The 21,057-nt window shown below is 43.1% G+C and overlaps 1 protein-coding gene across 2 annotated transcripts; it reads right to left on the bottom strand.

Annotated features, from left to right (window-relative positions):
- Positions 1-634: 634 nt before the first annotated feature.
- klc3 (kinesin light chain 3) lies at positions 635-20,400 on the bottom strand. Of its 2 annotated transcripts, XM_014162378.3 has the most exons (13): positions 20,287-20,400; positions 20,058-20,170; positions 6,073-6,303; positions 5,717-5,947; positions 5,293-5,368; positions 4,844-5,072; positions 4,631-4,718; positions 4,273-4,374; positions 3,470-3,643; positions 3,156-3,255; positions 2,800-2,980; positions 2,647-2,713; positions 635-2,462 (listed from the first exon to the last, which is right to left on the bottom strand). In XM_014162378.3, the coding sequence occupies exons 3-13, from the start codon at positions 6,280-6,282 to the stop codon at positions 2,361-2,363; spliced, it is 1,560 nt and encodes a 519-aa protein (XP_014017853.1). In that variant the 5' UTR covers positions 6,283-6,303; positions 20,058-20,170; positions 20,287-20,400; the 3' UTR covers positions 635-2,360. The 2 variants fall into 2 exon arrangements, with proteins under 2 accessions (XP_014017853.1, XP_014017852.1); XM_014162377.3 differs by lacking the exon at positions 20,287-20,400 and having other exon boundaries at positions 20,058-20,280.
- Between the last annotated feature and the right edge of the window lie 657 nt (positions 20,401-21,057).

The raw sequence follows: 21,057 nt of genomic DNA on the forward strand, positions 1-21,057 counted from the left end.
CTTGGTACTCAAACCTGTGCCACCTCAGTTTACACCGAGGTATGTGTGGTTTAAAGAGGGTTTCCTCAGGAGGGGTTTTTATTCGTAACAATAGGAAAGGCGGTTCTATGATGCCTGATCATGTCTGTGCTCACGGGGGCGGGCCAATGATTTAAACTTTAAAGGGAATACATTTCTCTCACATTAAAGGTTTATCACATTTCACAAATAGTTTAATCTTTACTCATTTTATACAAGAATTAGATGCAAACCCCATAATTGAGAAATGTACACATTCAGAGATATAGTTGTGTTTCCTGTGCTCTCTGAGGTCACCAAATGAAACACACTCATCATACATGTCCCTTAAGTGTCCACGGACCATTCCCACCTCACAAGTGGACGGGCCTTTTGTTTCATTTTCCCATTTTGGGGATTTAGGAGTTTGGCCACGTGAAATCCTTTGTTCACTCTGTGGTCTCTGCATAAAAAGGGGAAGTAAAATTCCATCAGGAATTTACAACCTGAGATAACAGAACCTGGGTGTAGGAGAGAGTGAGAAGCCATGATCTATACCCAGAAAGGGCCACGTCATGACAACATGTACATCATGAAACATACCCAGACAAGGCTAGCATGAACACAGTAGATTGAAGAGACTCAATATACTTTATTTGGCATTTGTCTGTTATGGTTTCCAGATATAAAATATGTTTGTAATTTTCAATAGCATTGACAATCTGCAAAGAAATCTCTCCATATGTAACAGCTAACATAATTCTACATAAATAAGATGTAGGGCTCTATTCAATCTGTATCGCTGAAGTTGAGCGTGATTGAAATTTAAAGGCAATGTTAGCGGAGATTGCACTCATGGTATAACGCTGCATATGAAACGCTTGACACAGTTTGGATAGAGCCCTTGTGCTTTGTCAGCTTATAGCCCTTTTTATACTGTAAATGGTGCTAACATGCATTCTGTGTCCTGATGTTGTCCACATTCGGATTGTGCCCACTTTTTAGGCCAGAGTTGATCGTTGAAAGAAAGGGCAAGATTAGAACCTGTGACCTTCTGGTTCTTATCCCAGTGCCTAGTCCACTGCAGCAGCATGAGGGAGGGTTCCACAATTGTTTCCCACATGTATACAGCTATTCAGTCAATTAGAACATCAAATGAGAAATGTGGTTGGTTAAGGTTGGAAAACAAGACTCATTGTGATTCGAACTGGCGACCTTTTCACAACCCACATTGAACTCCCTCCATCCACCTCAATGGGTTAACAATCTTTCTACAATAGTGAATCCTCTACCGCCCTTTTAAATGATCACTTGGAAACACCACCACAGTAAATTAATCGCTTTTTGTCCCTCAAATTGCATATTTACTCTTGATAAGATCCAGAGTAAGATGCATAGACAACAAAATCAAATCATTTTAAAAACATGTTTCAGAAGGAATTTAAATTAGCTAGCTATCCAAAAAAGTCAATGTATCCCAAACTGAGACAAATAAAAAATTACATACAGGCACATAGTGCTTTTACTTTTGGGCCATAAAAATAGCTTATGCTTTTTATATCTGCTTATAATGAAATCTGATAAACATATTTTGACAGTATGCCAAGCCTTAGACAAATTGAATTCTACCGCTGGACTGGGAAGTGAAGATTTCTCTCTGGTATTGTGGAATAAGGAGAGCACTTTACCACAACCTAACATGGAAGCAAATACACTGTGCATCACATTGACTAGATATTAGTAAATATTTGTTTTAATTGTGGAATTAAAATCACCTAGTGCCAATAACAAGTGTACCGCTGGTAATGGACACGAGATAAAATCGGAATGTAACACGTTTTAAAAACCACATTGTATAAATAAGACCTTTTTTGCATGCACAGATAAATTAATTTGGATAACATCCAACAGCTGCAGACACTTACTTGTTGACCCAACTGCAGTTGAGAGTGCCAATTGCAAATATCAAGATGTTCATAATTGTGAACAATCGTTGAAGAATTCAAGTTTTCCCTCCTTGTACAGTAAGTTACAACAGAGCATTACTAAATCTGGTCTGAAACAGATACAATCTGCATCTCTCAAAACCAGTCCTCATTGCTGTGTGTATCCTAATCTATACCTCAGAACTGGGGCACCAGGGGTTAAAACTAGCAGGTAAGGACTATCAGTGACCTCCACCCGCTACAACATAGTACAGTAAACAAACCTAAACGGATCATTGTTCGATTTAAACAGAGCAAGGGAAGGGGGTTGCAGTGACCCACTGAGACAGAGAGAGGAGTAGGGACCAGAGCTGTGTGAGAGTACTTCCTGGATGTGTGTGTGTGTGTGTGGGGGGGGGGGGGGGGGGGGGGGGGGCGCTAGTGTTCAGAGGTGTAGTGTGCAGAGCTGAGGGATCCTCGCCGTGCCAGACTCTGGGTGCTGGAGCTCAGGGTTCGGTTCTCTGTCAGGCTGCAGGGGTTCTGGAAGAACATACAAAACACTTGACTAGTCTGACTGTATGTGTATAACAATGACATATACATTCATTTTGATGACACACAGCCAGAGAAATGCCTTAGGATATGAAGCACATAAAATGAAAGGTGATGAGTAAACAATCATATTGTACAGAAATGTGAGAATAAGCCAGAAACTGCTGCTCACACTTGCTGCTTCTTGACGCTCCCTCGCACCCACATTCAGCACATTCAGAGAATTAGCCCTTTTCATCCTGAGGGAGAACAAGAAAGAGAGAGAGTAAAAAATTGGACATCATTTTGAGAGCTAAGACGTGCAGATTGAGGACTTGGTCTTTACCCAGGAGTCGGAGGGGTGGTATCCTGAGGTCCAACTCCTTTCAGCTTCCTGACCAGCTTCTCACTGCTCCTCCGTATCGACTCGCGGAGCTTGGTGAATGAGCCGCTGCGCTTCAGACTGCCCAGCCCATCCTGCATGGAGCCCTCCTCTTCCGTGTGGGTCCAGGTGTCCCGCACCTCACCTGAGCCACCAACATCACAGAGGATGCACATCAGTGGCATCATCCAGTATGATTAGTTATTTACAGTACAAATCTGAGATACATTTTAAATTCCAATACATACACCCTTTTGGATCAAAATGCTATTGAATCTAGAGAGCAGGTTTCAAAGATCATATTATGAGTTTGCTCTCACCATCCACAGATCCAAACTCTTTTTCATGGGCCCGGGTCAGGATCTCTTTATACAGAGCCTCAGCTTGTCTGTACTTCCCTTGTTTCAGGTAACATGAAGCCTGTAGCCAGAAATACAGCAATACTAGAGTCACAAATAGCGCTATCACACCTCAGATAGATAGACACACGCATGCAGCTTGGGTCATGTCCCCCACTTCTACCCAATCATAGCATATTATACACACACACTATATGGTAACATCTAGCCCAGTGACCATGCCAACCACGTTCATCCCTCCCTCCATTCACCCTCTCCTATTCTCCATCCTTCACCAGGTTATTCTTGGTCTTGGCCACGTTGGCATCGTCGGGGCCCAGTCTGCTCTGGTAGATGTGCAGGGCACGCTCGTAGTACTGCTCCACTTCCTGGTACTTGCCCTGGTTCTGACACAGCAGCGCCAGGTTGTTCAGCTGCTTTGCCACGTCAGGGTGGTCCGTGCCTAACACCTGCCCACGACAACAATAGGGGTGGGGGGTGGAGACGAACAGGTTTGGGTAATAAGCAGTGTCAGGGGTAGCGCATTTCAAAGTAACGCCTTACAGTAATTAAATTACTTTTTGCAATAACGAATAATATAACACAGAGTTACTGTTCCAATTGAAATAATACAGTTACTGATAAAACAATGGGTTGTTACTTGTGTTATCATTCATTTCCTATTACAGTTACTGATCCAAATAACTATTTGTGATGGGAGATAAAAAGTGGCAGAAACGTACTCCCATTTCTTTGATTTGGTAGGACAAGAATATAACAGTAAAATGTCAACTGTGCCCTGGCGAGAAACACCTCTCCACTGCTAGCAACACGACATTGTTTACATCGAGTGAGGACGCGCAACGTAATATAACGAGTAGTGTAACAAATTACTTTCCCAGGGAGTAATAAGTAATTATTTATTGTTGAAAGAAGTAACGAGTAATAGGTATATGATTATTTGCTTGCAAGACTGAGAAATGATTGTACAATATAGTACTGTAGGAGTGCTGTACTACAGAATGCTTGCAGAGTTGCCATTAGTCCATCAGAGGGCAGGGTTTCTAGTCAAGGTGGTGCTAGGTTACTGCCTCATTACCTTCTCTCTGATATCCAGGGCTCTCTTACACAGTGGCTCAGCCTCTTTGTACTTCCCTCTCTTTCCATACAGGACAGCAAGGTTGTTGAGTGTGGCTGCCACCTATAAACAAATACAGTACTGTTAGTTACATACAGTGATATACTCTGATCGCCGGTCGAGGTGAAAAAAGAAACGCTCCCGATACTTTCAATGCGTTCTGTTGGGCAAAAAAACATTTACCCTACACCACTAGTTACATACTGTAGCTGCTTTTCCACTGTGCTGGGGAAAGCCATTAGCTATGCATGGTTTAGACTTCTTGTTTTGTCAATTTTGGTGACGCTTGAACTTCACTATAGACTATAGAGGAACATACCGCAGGGTGATCTATGCCCAGGGTCTTCTCCCGAATGGCCAACGCGTCATTCAGGAGGTTAGCCGCCTCTTTGTACTTGTTCTGGTCTCTGCAGAGAAGAGCAAAACAGCCTTTAGCTTTAGCATACAGCTAACGTAACCAGCCACACTATGGAAATCCCCCACAGTAAGACCTAGCATGGAGGATATGCTAGGCTAGCGTGGCTCCACTCACCTGTAGACCAGAGCCAAGATGTTGAGCATGGTGGCCACGTCAGGGTGGCTGTGGCCTGAGGACTTCTCCAGGTCCTCCAGGGCCTGTTTGCAAAGGGGCACAGCCACCTCGTAGCGGCCCTGGGAGGCGTACTGGATTACCAGGTTATGAAGGGTCCTCAGGCGGGCCGGGATCTCATAGCCGCCCTGCTGGGCCGCTGCTGCCGCACTACTACCGTGAGGCTGAGATACTGGGGGACAGGAGGACACGAGAGGGAGGCAGAGTCATTCATACAGACACACAAATATACATTAACACAAACACGTAGACATACACAAACAAACACACAGCGAGTGACAGACTATACAACACAGAGTCACACCGAGACATCGACAAACATACATGCATAGCTCGTCTACACAGCAGATAGACAGACAAGAATATCCGGCTCATTTGACGAGTGCACGTACTCTGTGACTGTTCCTCCTCATCCGTGGGAAAAAGGTCATCTAGGGACTCATTGGTGGAGCCCGTCTCTTTGTCATCCTGTCGACATAGAAAACATAACTAGATTGATAGTACAGAGCTGAGGGGAGTACCTATATTTTTTATTTATTTAACCTTTATTTAACTAGGCAAGTTAAATAAAGGTTTAACTATGAACTATACAGAGAAACACATAGCAACCTGCTCTGATAAGCCACCAACAGCTTAGCTTTAGTAATAACATAAAGCTGAGGCAAAGACATGCACCGGGTCATATTCACACCATAGCGAAACATTTTGTAATGGAAAGTGAATGAGCAGTTTTGGTAGTTCCTCACTGTATCAGTGTGTTTCTTCCCGTTTGGTGTATAATGAATACGACCCTGGTTGTGGTGGTCTGTGACATACCGGTGGGGGCGACTCCTGGTCGTACTTGCGGATGCTGCTCATGAACTGCAGGTGTCTGTTCTGCTCCTCCAGCGTGACCACCACCTGCTCCCTGTCCTGCAGCCTCTGCTGGGCCCCGGCCAGCTCGTCCCTCAGCCACTGGTTTTCCTGGCACAGCCTTCGTACCTGGGTCCGCAGCTTCTGCTTCTCCGCCTCCAGGGAGCCCAGGTGGGCCGACAGAGCCATCATCACCTGGGGAGGGAGAGGGAAAGAGAGCGAGAGCAAGAGAGTGAAGTAGGTGTGCATATAAGCATGTACACATCCAATACAGTCAAAATACAACTTCTCCCATTCTGCCATCTTCAGTATGACCCCACCTGTGCCTCTCCCAGGCCCAGCTCTATCCTCTCCAGAGACTGGCGGATGATGCCACTCTTCTCCTGCTCCACACTGCCACTCTCGGCCACCGGCCGTCCCTCCAGCACCTCCTGCAGGTTGTCCAGGAGGGTGTGGTTCTCACCTCGCAGCGCCTCAAGGCCCGCTATCACTTGCCGCGTGCTGCACAGAATCTCCTCCCCCGACAGCATGGCGCCTCTCTCAGCTCAACCCTGTATGGAGAGGAGGCGGGAAGGGAGGGGTCAACATTTATTTTTATATTTGTACAAGGTCATATGGACTGTACAAGGTGTTGAAAGCGTTCCACAGGGACTCTGGCCCATGTCGACTCCAATGGTTCCCACAGTTGTGTCAAGTTGGTTGAATGTCCTTTGGGTGGTGGGCCATTCTTGATACACACAGGAAACTGTTGCGCGTGAAAAACCCAGCAGCGTTCCAGTTCTTAAAACAATCCGTTGCGTCTGGCACCTACTACTTCACCCTCTGAATGGCACACATACACAATCCATGTCTCAAGTCTTACAAATCCTTATTTAACCCGTCCCCTCCACTTCATCTACACTGATTTAAGTGGATTTAACAAGTGACATCAATAAGGGATCATAGCTTTCACCTGGTTTCATCTGGTCAGTCTATGTCATGGAAAGAGTTAATGTTTTGTATACTCAGTATATATGTACGTATGGGACACACAAATAGAATAAAGGTATAACAGTGGTGTGCAATGGCAGCATTTAATTATGCACATTGAGGGGTTGGAGTGGGATGTGTAGTACAATGAGAATGGGTCCAGCAAGAACAGGTTTAATTATATGGTTGGAGTGCAGTTCTGACATTAAATGAAAACACGATACAAGATCAACCATGACCTGCTTCAGATACAAATAAAAAAAATTGTAGTGAGTGTTATATTTCTGGTTAGGTGTTCTGCTCCCTGTGGCAATAACATGTTGATGCATCTTGCAGCAGGGCTACAGAGGATGGCCTCAAATTATTACAAAAATAATATGTTGGCTTCTCAAAGACCAGATGGGCAGCCTGAACTCGAATCATGAGCATAAAAGGCCTCTGATCATCCTTCCACCATACCAATACTAATGGGGGTTCAAGACAGGAGGGCTGCGCTGTGAAGCCAAGCGCCTAAGAGGAGAAACAGGTGTCTATGGGGAACAAGAGGGAGCTGTGCTGGGCCTGAGCAGGAGGTTGCATCAGCATAACACCAAAAGGCAGGCCAGCTGCAGCAGACCATACATTAACACAAGGATATGGGTTTACTAGTGGCTCCTAGGAGGAGGGCAGCATATGGCAGTTGTAAACAACAGTGGTCATTGGAATTGATTGGGACTCATGTTGCAGTCGTTTTTTAACATTTTATTTCACCTTTATTTAACCAGGTAGGCTAGTTGAGAACAAGTTCTCATTTGCAACTGCGACCTGGCCAAGATAAAGCATAGCAATTCGACACATACAACAACACAGAGTTACACATGGAATAAACAAAACATACAGTCAATAACACAGTAGAACAAAAGAAAACAAAAAGTCTATATACAGTGAGTGCAAATGAGGTAAGTTGAGGCAATAAATAGGCCATGGTGGCGAAGTAATTACAATATAGCAATTAAACACTGGAATGGTAGATGTGCAGAAGATGAATGTTCAAGAGACACTGGGGTGCAAAGGAGCAAGATAAATAAATAAATAAATACAGTATGGGGATGAGGTAGGTAGATAGATGGGCTGTTTACAGATGGGCTATGTACAGGTGCAGTGATCTGTGAGCTGCTCTGACAGCTGGTGCTTAAAGCTAGTGAGGGAGATATGAGTCTCCAGCTAAATAGATTTTTGCATTTCGTTCCAGTCATTGGCAGCAGAGAACTGGATGGAAAGACGACAAAAGGAGGATTTGGCTTTGGGGGTGACCAGTGAGATATACCTGGTGACCAGTGAGCTGAGATAAGGCAGGGCTTTACCGTACAGGTCGCAATGGTGGGTAGTGTATGGGGCTTTGGTGACAAAACGGATGGCACTGTGATAGACTGCATCCAGTTTGTTGAGTAGAGTGTTGGAGGCTATTTTATAGATCACATCACCGAAGTCGAGGATAGGTAGGATGGTCAGTTTTACGAGGGTCAGTTTTACGTGGGTATGTTTGGCAGCATGAGTGAAGGATGCTTTGTTGCGATATAGGAAGCCGATTCTAGATTTAATTTTGTATCGGAGATGCTTAATGTGAGTCTGGAAGGAGAGTTCACAGTCTAACCAGACACCTAGGTATTTGTAGTTGTCCACGTATTCTAAGTCAGAGCCGTCCAGAGTAGTGATGATGGACGGGCGAGCAGGTGCGGGCAGTGATCGATTGAATAGCATGCATTTAGTTTTACTTGCGTTTAAGAGCAGTTGGAGGCCACGGAAGGAGAGTTGTATGGCATTGAAGCTCGTCTGGAGGTTAGTTAACACAGTGTCCAAAGAGGGGCCAGAAGTATACAGAATGGTGTCGTGTGCGTAGAGGTGGATCAGAGAATCACCAGCAGCAAGAGCAACATCATTGATGTATACAGAGAAGAGTCAGCCCGAGAATTAAACCCTGTGGCACACCCATAGAGACTGCCAGAGGTCCGGACAACAGGCCCTCTGATTTGACACACTGAACTCTATCAGAGAAGTAGTTGGTAAACCAGGAGAGGCAATCATTTGAGAAACCAAGGCTGTCGAGTCTGCCAATAAGAATGTGGTGATTGACAGAGTCGAAAGCCTTGGCCAGGTCGATGAATACGGCTGCACAGTAATGTCTCTTATCGATGGCGGTTATGATGTCGTTTAGGACCTTGAGCGTGGCTGAGGTGCACCCATGACCAGCTCTGAAACCAGATTGCATAGCGGAGAAGGTACAGTGGGATTCGAAATGGTCGGTAATCTGTTTGTTAACTTGGCTTTTGAAGACCTTAGAAAGACAGGGTAGGATAGATATAGGTCTGTAGCAGTTTGTGCCTAGGGGGATTACCGCGGCAGCTTTCCAATCTTTGGGAATCTCAGACGATACAAAAGAGAGGTTGAACAGGCTAGTAATAGGGGTTGCAACAATTTCGGCAGATAATTTTAGAAAGAGAGGGTCCAGATTGTCTAGCCTGGCTGATTTGTATGGGTCCAGATTTTGCAGCTCTTTCAGATCATCAGCTATCTGGATTTGGGTGAAGGAGAAATGGTGGGGGCATTGGCGGGTTGCTGTGGAGGGTGCCGGGCAGTTGACTGGGGTAGGGGTAGCCAGGTGGAAAGTATGGCCATTCGTAGAGATATGCTTATTGAAATTCTCAATTATAGTGGATTTATCGGTGGTAACAGTGTTTCCTAGCATCAGAGCAGTGGGCAGCTGGGAGGAGGTGCTCTTATTCTCCATGGACTTTACAGTGTCCCAGACCTTTTTTGAGTTAGTAATACAGGATGCAAATTTCTGTTTGAAAAAGCTAGCCTTAGCTTTTCTAACTGCCTGTGTATATTTGTTCCTAACTTCCCTGAAAAGTTGCATATCACGGGGGCTATTCGATGCTAATGCAGAACGCCACAGGATGTTTTTGTGCTGGTCAAGGGCAGACAGGTCTGGAGTGAACCAAGGACTATATCTATTACTAGTTCTACATTTTTTGAGTGGGGCATGCTTATTTAAGTTGGTGAGGAAGCACATTTAAAGAATAGCCAGGCATCATCTACTGACGGGATGAGGTCAATGTCATTCCAGGATACCCCGGCCAGGTCGATTAGAAAGGCCTGCTCGCAGAAGCGTTTTAGGGAGCGTTTGACAGTGATGAGGGGTGGTCGTTTGGTCGCAGACCCATTACGGATGCAGGCAATGATCGCTGAGATCTTGATTGAAAACAGCAGAGGTGTATTTGGAGGGCGAGTTAGTTAGGGTGACATCTATGAGGGTGCCCGTGTTTACAGATTTGGGGTTGTACCTGGTAGGTTCATTGATAATTTGTGTGAGATTGAGGGCATCAAGCTTAGATTGTAGGATGGCCGGGGTGTTAAGCATGTCCCAGTTTAGGTCACCTAGTAGCATGAGCTCAGAAGATAGATGGGGGGCAAACAATTCACATATGGTATCGAGGGCACAGCCGGGGGTAGAGGGAGGTCTATAGCAAGCGGCATCAGTGAGAGACTTGTTTCTGGAAAGGTGAACTTTTAGAAGTAGAAGCTCGAATTGTTTGGGTACAGACTTGGATAGTAATACAGAACTCTGCAGGATATCTTTTCAGTAGATTGCAACACCGCCCCCTTTGGCAGTTCTATCTTGGCGGAAAAGGTTATAGTTAGCGATGGAGATTTCAGGGTTTTTGGTGGTTTTCCTAAGCCAGGATTCAGACATCCAGGTTGGCAGAGTGTCCTAAAGCAGTGAGTACGGCCCCCCCTGTAGTGCAGGGGCGGTTCCTCCTGCAGGCAGAGGAGGGTCGTTAGTGATTGGAGCTGGCGTGATTGGAGCCACCTGGGCTCAGGGTATTTAAAACTGCTTCACTAACCGCTCTCTCTCTCTCCCTTCTCCTCCAAGTATGATCCTGTTTTGTTTGTTCCTTTGTAGGTTTACTTAGTTTCCCCTCAGTCATGTTCCCACACACAGATTCATGCATCCATGCACCTTACATACACCCTACATTATGACACTTCCACACCTCATTCCTTTTTCTTTGTTTAAAGTTAATCGTTTTTTGTTTACAATAAAGAACCTTTTGATTGGCCTATACCTGTTGTTCATGTTCCCTAATTTTTGCCACAGGCTATGAGCCGGCCTGTGACAAGTGCGGGCTCGTCCGTAAGTTAAAGTTAATTGTACTTTAGTCTTATTTTAGTATTTTAGTTTACTTTAACATTTTGTCATAGTTGGTTAAGGTTGTCTAGATTGTCTTTGCTTTTATTATTGATACGTTTATTTGTAATTTGGCTTATTTGACTATTTTATAGTTAACTTGGGTTAGTTTAGTTCAGATTGCCAAATTTTTTTGGGTTGAGGGGATGTTTTGGTTGGGCCAATATGGTTGGAGAGTTGAGAGCCATGTGTTCTTTTGGTTCAGTTAGCGTGGTAGCTAAATTTGCTTAACAATTCACTCTGGGTTTTTCTGGGTTTTTGTTCAAGTGGGAGTCCTCTCCTGTTCAGGTTTATCAGCGAGTGTCAATAGGAGGCTCTGTGTTTTTGTTTTAGGTGGCAGTGAACGTGGGTAGAGCTTCCCTTTTCCCCTACATCGGCTCGGGAGCACCTCCGTGGTTATGGGGGGGCTGCCAGTTCTGGTTGTCTTTTCCACTCCACTGGTTTTGTGTGCATAAAACCCCACCACATGTGACTGCATGAAGACCAGGGCCAGTTAGTTAGTTGTTTTTGGAGGATAGTGGGGTGTGGCTCCTGTTCTTGAACCCAGACTGACAGCAGGTGAGTTGTGTATTTTTTTTGGAGCATTTGTAATAGTTGTATTGGTTGAGGAAAATGTCTTCCATTCTGAGTGGTTTTGTTCAAGCTCCTTCAGAGGTAGCCTTAGAGTTGTGTACTAAGGAGCAGTTCATTGAAATTGCTGAACATTATCAGATTGTTGATAAAAAAAAATTTAAGAGATTATTAAAGCAGGGTCTTAAGGAAATGGGTGTTTTTTGGGGTCAGTCTGCTAGTAGTGAAGGTACAAGTTTTCAGTCTAGCCCTTCATTAACTTTTGAGCAGCAGTGGGAGCTGTTGCAAATGCAGTTGGAGATATTAGCATTTCTCAATCGCTCTAGAACAAAATAATTACCACAGTTTGATGTTTCACAGAATCTTCGTTTGTTGCCTAAATTTGAGTCAGATCCAGACACATACTTTGTTTTATTTGAGCGTATTGTGGAAGCTAGAGCTTGGTCAGGTTTGGACATGACTATGTTGTTGCAATGTGTACTTACAGGTAAAGCACGTGAGGCTTTTGCAGCACTGAGTGTAGCTGACAGTAAAGTGTTTGCTAAAATTAAATCAGCAGTTCTGAAGGTTTACGAGCTTGTGCCAGAGGCATATCGTCAATGTTTTCGTTACAGGAAAAAGTTAGATTCACAAACCTATTCTGAGTTTGTTCGTGATTTGACTTCTGCATTTAATCGTTGGTGTACAGCTTCTGAAGTTAGTACTTTTGAGGATCTGTCTAATTTGATTGTGTTAGAACAGTTCAAAAATTGTGTCTGACCAGGTTGCTACATACATGAATGAACGTAAAGTTAAGTCTCCAAGTGATGCAGCAGTCCTCGCAGATGAGTACAGGCTAACACATAAAAGCCATTTCGAGTCAAACAGTGACATGTACCATAAAAATAACTTTACTTCTAGGAATAGTAGGTCAACTTTTTTTGGAGCTTCTTTCCAAAGGCCTCAGCAGAAGTTTGGGTCTGGAGGACTTAAAGCACCGGTTAATGCTAATACCTGTCGCTACTGTTTAGTTGAAGGACATTGGAAGAAAGATTGTCCTCTACTTAAATAAAAAAAGTAAAGTTAAACCTGCTGTGATGGCAGCTCCTGTTTCAGCCTCTGACCACCAGGGTGAGCTTTTTCAGCCACTAGTTGAGTTTGATTCTCAGTATTCCCACTGGGATTTTTCAGACTTTATTTCAGATGGTGTAGTGTCCCTGAAAGATGGCAACCAAAATGTTTCAATCAAGATCTTAAGAGACACTGGAGCTTTAGATTCTTTTATTCTGGAATCTGTTTTGCCGTTCTCTAAGGAGTCTGATACTGGCATATGTGTAATGGTACGTGGTATCGGTTTAGTTCCATTCTCTTCTCCTTTACATGAAGTTACCCTAAAATGTGGTCTGGTAGAGGGTGATGTTGGGGTTAGACCCCAGTTGCCAGTAGAGGGAGTCCACATGATTTTAGGGAATGACTTGGCAGGTAGTAAGGTGTGGGCAGATGGCAAACTAAACATCTTTACGAAGCAACCTTCAGTGTCCCCAGCAACGGTATCTTCAGATCGCAACTGTGTGTCTCCTGAGGTATTTCCAGTTTGTGCTGTTACCCATGCTGCCTCTCGTAATAAGGTTGAGAGTAAGCCAGAAAGTATTGCATTGCCAGTCAAATTCCAGACAGAACAGCTGACTAGTTCTAGAGATTCATTGATAGCTGAGCAAAAGGCCGATACTACCTTGGCTGATCTGTTTGATAAAGTTGTTCCTAATTCAGTGGTGAGGGATAGTGCTCAGTGTTTTCTTCTTGATGGGCTGTTGGTTAGGAAATGGGTTCCACACTATGATCAGGGTCTAGAAGAACCAGTCTTTCAAATAGTTGTACATACTACTTTGCGAAATAAAGTGTTGCAAACTTCACATGGTGATGTGGCAGGTCATATGGGTGTTCGGAAAACTTATGATCGCATACTCGGTTATTTTTTCTGGCCACGTTTAAAGCGGGATGTAGCTCAGTTTATTAAAATTTGTCATGCGTGTCAGCGCACAAGCAAGCCAAACCAGGTTGTAAGCCATGTGAACCTGTTAAAATGTTATCACTCCTGTGATCTAAGCAAAGTGGAAGGCACTCCAGCGGTGAGGTCAGCATTGACTGCTGCTCCAGTCACTGCATCTTGTGGCTTTAACTTTGTGGAGGGGGGAGAAGAGGAGGTAGTTAGGGTTTTAGATGAGGTCTTACAAGGTCGGTTGAAAAACTCCCAGACTTTGCAAAACCTTGGTTTTGGTAGATCATTTAGACTCAGAAACGTGATGAATTGGTAGTTCTTATTAGAAGCTACCCTGTTTTGTTTTCTGACACTATCGAAAACCCATTTAATTGAGCATGACATAGACATCGGAGATGCTAAGCCTATCAAACAGATTTTATTGTGTATCTCAGGAGAAGAGACTGCAATTGGAAACAGAGGTGCAGTATATGTTGGACAATGGTATTGCGGAGCCATGTTGTTCAAATTGGGCTTCACCCGGTCTTCTGGTCAAAAAGACTGATTCCACTTTCAGACCTTGCACTGATTATAGGAAAGTTAACAATGTTACTAAAGCAGACCTTTACGCTCTTCCTAGGATGGAGGACTGTATTGATCAAGTTGGGTCAGCAAAGTATGTTAGCAAATTTGATCTTTTAAAGGGATATTGGCAAGTACCCCTTACCAAAAGAGCTTGTGAGATTGTTGCCTTTATAACTCCATCTGGTTTGTTCTCTTATACAGTGATGCCTTTCGGGTTGCGGAATGCTCCAGCCATCTTCCAGAGGCTGAATCGGGTGGTCTCAGGTCTGGAAGGGTGTGCCGTGTATTTGGACGACGTGGTCGTCTACTCAGACTCTTGGGAGGAGCATGTCTGTAGAGTGAAAGCCCTGTTCGAAAGACTGGTGTGGGCCAGGTTGACTATCAATTTGGCAAAGTGTGAGTTTGCCAAAGCTACAGTCACATACCTAGGCAAGGTTGTTGGTCAGGGTGTTGTCTGTCCCGTGGAAGCCAAGGTTCAGGCTGTGAAGCAGTTCCCACAGCCCTCCACAAAGAAAGAACTGATGCGCTGCCTGGGAATGGCGGCGTACTACCGTGCTTTCTGTAACTACTTTTCGGTAGTAGTGTCCCCCCTGACCAATCTGTTGAAGGCCAAGGCTGAATTTATCTGGTCCACCCAGTGTCAAGAGGCATTTGATGCAGTTAAGGCTCTTTTGTGTTTGGCACCCATGTTGGTAGCACCAAATTTTGGGAAACCTTTCAAATTGCAGGTAGACGCCAGTCAAATCGGTGCTGGGGCTGTGCTTCTCCAGGAAAATGATGACAATGTTGCGTGTCCAGTCGGTTTCTTTTCCCGGAAATGTAATAAGTATCAGCAAAACTATTCTGTAATTGAAAAGGAGGCTTTAGGTCTCATTTGGGTTTTACAGCACTTCGAAGTCTATGTTGGTTCTGGTTTGTCCCCTTTAACTGTGTTCACTGACCACAACCCACTTATTTTTCTGAAGTCCCTGCAAAATCCCAACCAGCGCTTGATGCGTTGGGCTTTGTTCTTGCAACCATTCAACCTGGATATTAGACACACTAGTGGTAAGGATAATATTATTGCTGATGCTCTGTCCCGTGCTCCTTTAACCTAGTTTGTATTTTCTCTCTGCTGACCCCTGTGGGCTGTCTGCGCCTCTTTTCTCTTAAATTGCTCCCCAGGTACCAGGGCTGCTGAGTTTGAGGGGGGACAGTCAGCTAGGGGACACAGGGCTACTGCTAGGAGCCGGGACTGGTATCCGTTTTTTGGGGGGGGAATTCTGGATTGTTTTAAATATGTTGGGTCGTGTTTGGGTTGAGGGTGGGACCCTCATTTTAAAGAGGGTGGTGTCACAGCCCCTCTGCAGTGCAGGGGCGGTTCCTCCTGCAGGCAGAGGAGGGTCGTTAGTAATTGGAGCCACCTGGGCTCAGGGTATTTAAAACTGCTTCACTTCTCTCTCTCCTCCTCCTCCTCCTCCAGGTATGATCCTGTTTTGTTTGTTCCTTTATAGGTGTACTTAGTTTCCACTCAGTCATGTTCCCACACACAGATTCATGCATCCATGCACCTTACATACACCCTACATTATGACATTTCCACACCTCATTCCTTTGTTTAAAGTTAATCGTTTTTTGTTTACAATAAAGAACCTTTTGATTGGCCTATACCTGTTGTTCATGTCCCCTCATTTTTGCCACAGGCTATGAGCCGACCTGTGACACAAAGGGAGAAGGCTTCTAATGTTAACATGCATGAAACCAAGGCTTTTACGGTTACAGAAGTCAACAAATGAGAGCACCTGGGGAGTGGGAGTGGAGCTAGGCACTGCAGGACCTGGATTAACCTCCACATCACCAGAGGAACAGAGAAGTAGGATAAGGGTACAGCTAAAGGCTATACGAACTGGCCGTCTAGCACATTCGGAACAGAGTAAAAGGAGCAGGTTTCGGGGTACGATAGCATAGATTCAAGGCATAGTGTACAGACAAAGGTAAGGTAGGATGTGAGTACATTGGAGGTAAACTAGGCATTGAGTAATGATAGAGATATAGTCTCTAGAGACGTTTAAACCAGGTGATGTCATCGCATATGTAGGAGGTGGAACAACATGGTTGGTTAAGGCATATTGAGCAGGGCTAGAGGCTCTACAGTGAAATAAGATAGTAATGACTAACCAGGACAGTAATGGACGAGGCATATTGATATTAGAGAGAGGCATGCATAGCCAAGTGAACATATTATAAAGGACCTATAACAGATCTAATGTTGAAAAGAGCGGTGCTCTTATTTAATACTTGGGTAAATCCATTTGAATTCAATCCCTTTTTGACATCATCCCTTTTGATTTAAACATACGGTAACATTCCATACATGTTCGCCCATGGAAGAAGTGGTCAGAAAGTGACTTCTTGGACCTTATCAGTATTTATCGGGTCAATATGTTAGTGTATTATGTCTGTTTGTAACAGTGTGTTTATATGTGAAATTGTGTTCATATAAATTGTATTTTAATGTTTAAGGACTCTTGGAAGATTAATCTCTTTTAGTCCTCATTTGGACAATAATAATAATAATAATAATAATAATAATAATAATATATATATATATATATATAAAAAAATCAGGACATAAAAGTACTTAAATTTGACACATTTTGCATGTCTTCATCACTGGAAATGATAAATGGTTCAGTTTGATATTTAAAACCTTACATTTTTTAATAAAAATTGTCATTTTAAACCTTTAACGTAAATTAGGTTTTTGTGTTGTGCCTACCACCGTTTACCTGCTCTTGAATACAGGGTGTCATTTCAATCATAGAAAAACAATTCAGAGAATTTACCTATCCTTCAGACCCCTGCCATTTAGATTTAGCTGGTACACCATTGGAATTTAAATTAAATTGACATTAACTTCTAATTACTACCACAAAAGATGACCGCTGGTCCACCCACAGTCGAATGTCATCTTAAATGGTCATGCCTATTATCTATATTTTTATGATTTCAATAGGTTTCTTATAGAGGATAGAGTATAATTTAAAAACAGATTCAAGTCAACCTTCTATATGTGAAACTCCAACCATATGGTACCATTTGAAAGTTGAAATGTAAATTCTACTCCCATTTTAGTACATTAATCAGCCAAAACATGACACTCAACCTGTATTCAAGAGCATGCGTCTCAACCAATGGCAGGAACAACACAACCTCAAATTATGTAAAATGGGGACAAAGCTGCAACATATGCAAATATGGAAAAAAATCTGCCTTTTAATGTTCTTAGATCATTTACGTTAATGGTAAAAAAAAAAAGTTAATTAAAAAAACGAAACAATCTCAACCGTTGGTCTTTTCCAGTGATGAAGACATGGATGTCTCATGGTATGGTGGGGTATGCAAAATGGGTCAAATTTGGAGCACCTTTATCTCTAATGTTTTGGCATTCATGTCCAAAAAGTCACTTTCTGACCACTTCTGCAATGGGCAAATACAGTGCTTTTGGAAAGTATTCAGACCCCTTGACTTTTTCCACATTTTGTTATGTTACAGCCTTATTCTAAAATTGATTTAAAAAACCCCAAAAAAACTCAACACCCCATAATGACTATGCGAAAACAGGTTTTTAGACATTTTAGCAAATGTATTAAAGATGAAAAACAGAAATACCTTATTTACATTAGTATTCAGACCCTTTGCTATGAGATTCTAAATTGAGCTCAGGTGCATCCTGTTTCCATTGATAATCCCTGAGATGTTTCTACAAGTTGATTGGAGTCCACCTGTGGTAAATTCAATTGATTGGACATGATTTGGAAAAGCACACGCCTGTCTATATAAGGTCTCATAGTTGACAGTACATGTCAGAGCAAAGACCAAGCCATGAGATCAAAGGAATTTCCCGTAGAGCTCCGAGACAGCATTATGTCGAGGCACAGATCTGGGGAAGGGTACCAAAAAATATCTGCAGAATTGAAGGTCCTCAAGAACACAGTGACCTCCATTTTTAAATGGAAGAAGTTTGGAACCACCAAGACTCTTCCTACAGCTGGCTGCCAGGCCAAACTGAGAAATCGGGGGAGAAGGGCCTTGGTGAGGGAGGTGACCAAGAAGCCGGTGGTCACTGACAGAGCGCTAGAGTTCCTCTGTGGAGATGGGAGAACCTTCCAGAAGAACAACCATCTCTGCAGCACTCCACCAATCAGGCCTTTATGGTAGAGTGGCAAGACGGAAGCCACTCCTCAGTAAAAGGCACATGACAGCCCGCTTGGAGTTTGCCAAAAAGCACCTAAAGACTCTCAAACCCTGAGAAACAAGATTCTCTGGTCTGATGAAACCAAGATTGAACTCTTTGGCCTGAATGCCAAGTGTCACGTCTGGAGGAAACCTGACACCATCCCTACGGTGAAGCATGGTGGTGGCAGCATCATGCTGTGGGGATGTTTTTCAGGGCAGGGACTGGAAGACTAGTCAGGATTGAGCCAAAGATGAATGGAGCAAAGTACAGAGAGATCCTTGATTAAAATCTGCTCTAGAATGCTCAGGACCTCAGACTGGGGCGAAAGTTCACCTTCCAACAGGACAATGACACTAACTACACAGCCAAGACAACGCAGGAGTGGCATCGGGACAAGTCTCTGAATGTCCTTGAGTGGCCCAGCCAGAGACCGGACTTGAACCCGATCTAACATCTCTGGAGAGTCCTGAAAATAGCTGTGCAGCAATGCTCCCCAACCAACCTGACAGAGCTTGAGAGGATCTGCAGAGAAGAATGGGAGAAACTCCCCAAATACAGTTGTGCCAAGCTTGTAGTGTCATACCCAAGAAGACTCGAGGCTGTAATCACTGCCAAAGGTGCTTCAACAAAATACCGAGCAAAGGGTCTGAATACTTATGTAAATGTAATATTTCAGTTTTAATTTTTTTTATAAATAAGCAAAAATGTCCAAAAACATGTTTTTGCTTTTTCATTACGGAGTGTTGTGTGTAGATTGAGGGGGGAAAAACAATTTAATAAATTTTAGAATAAGGCTGTAACGTAACAAAATGCAGAAAAAGTCAAGGGGTCTGAATACTTTCCGAAGACACTGTATGTGTGGAAGGGTTTGAATTCAAATGGATTTACCCATTTCTTTCTGAGAAAGTGATCTTAAGGTACTATATCTTGAATTACTGAGTTAACAATGACATGAGGTTTAATCATGTCAGTCATAGAAAGTAGACAACAGGATCTGTTGCATTATTTGTGATACTTCAATGCAATACTCACACTTTGTGTGCAAAACAAATGAGTTAATTTCTCATTTTATGGATGAATAGGCCAACAGCTCTATATTCACAGAATTAAGAAAATAGAATATATTTAAGAAAATTAGAATATATAATTTTTATAATGCATTCTTTCAGCCTTTTTATGCACTTACTAGGACACTTTGGCAGGTCAGTAGACCTAAATGAGAAATAGAGAAGCAATTACCATAGGCCTACATTAAATTGGATGATGACCTACAGAGGAGCATCCTGTCTGAGAGAAATGCAACACCAGTCAGAGACAGATAAACAACATATGCGCGTGTACAGGAGGACTTGTTCCATAAGCTATTGTATTTGGATGTTTTCCAATATTAGACCATGTCTGCCTTCACAATGCACACGGTTTTATATAGATTACGAATTTGCATAACATTAGGCAATAAGAACAGATGGTTAGGCCTGTGTGTGCATTGTTGTGGTTTTGTCAACGCGTTTTAAATGGTATAGGAATACTTATACTGCGTAGGCTACAGACAAATAAATAAAAACATTTATTCATCAAAATAAATACATGTATTGATGACATACTATAAGCATACAGTGGCAATTCGGCATTAAGGGAGCTGAGAGAAGAAAATAAAATACCATTGGGATATAACGCTGCCATTGAAACTACACAATTATGATCCACTCGTCAAATATTTTTTTTTATGCGAAAACATTAACAAGAGTACGATCAACAGAAGTAATTTTGAACCTACCTGCTGCTAATTCCAGGTTTTTGGCGAGTTGTCGACCACTTTTTCTTGCGTATCTCCGCCTTTCATTCGGGCTCCCATTAAAGTTAATTGGACTCCTCGCGTCAAAACATCCACTATTTGTTTGTTATGGGACCAAGATAAGGGATATATTTGGACGACGGCATTAACAGTAGGCCAACAGTAATCATTCACCTGTTCTTGCGGCTCAGACTGTCTCATTTCAGCTTACCTGATCTGATCATTCCCACCATGCACCGCGGTAGATTGATGCCATCTCCCTCTGAGGACAAGGCCATCTATCTGTCGGTGCTCTGAACTGCGAGAGACGGGACAAACCAGCACAGACAGGACTGCAAGGATGACTGTTACCGAGATAAACTGCTCTTTTGACATTTTATTTTAAATAAATGCATAAAAAAGTGTATATAAAAAATATTATATTATGTATAAAATACATATGATATAAATTATACTGCTCTATGACAGGCTCTCAATTTATTAGGCTGTAATGGAATGAGATTTTAGTTTTAAAGTGCTACATATCCCTTACCAGAACTGTATATTTCTCCATTAAATCTTTTTTGCTTTGGTATTCTTTTGGAATAGGCTACATGCTGGTGTGCTACAGTGTTACTGTTATTGTTAGTAACAAATTGGTATGTGCATAATTCATTTGTTGAGTCAGTGACTATTATCAGTAAGAGTCAGTTACATTGTAACCAACACAACAAACAAACATGCCCAGTAGCACCACACATCACTGCATGGTGTTGCATTTATCATGCAGAGTACGAAACAATCAGTAATAACAGAAAAGTGGGGGCCGGTATGTGTGTGGGGGGCTGGGGATGTGTTCTGGTGGTATAAGGGGTGGAACCCTGTGGGGACTTATTATAACTTGGCAAGTTTTCAACAAAGCAGATTAGAAGGGTGGGATGGCATGGAGGGATGGCCCAGGGAGAATAATAAACATTAGTAGCAGTAGCAGTATTAGTTAAGC

This window comes from Salmo salar, chromosome 20 (assembly GCF_965601325.2).
Source record: "Salmo salar chromosome 20, fSalSal1, whole genome shotgun sequence".
Classification (NCBI taxonomy): Eukaryota; Metazoa; Chordata; class Actinopteri; order Salmoniformes; family Salmonidae; genus Salmo; species Salmo salar.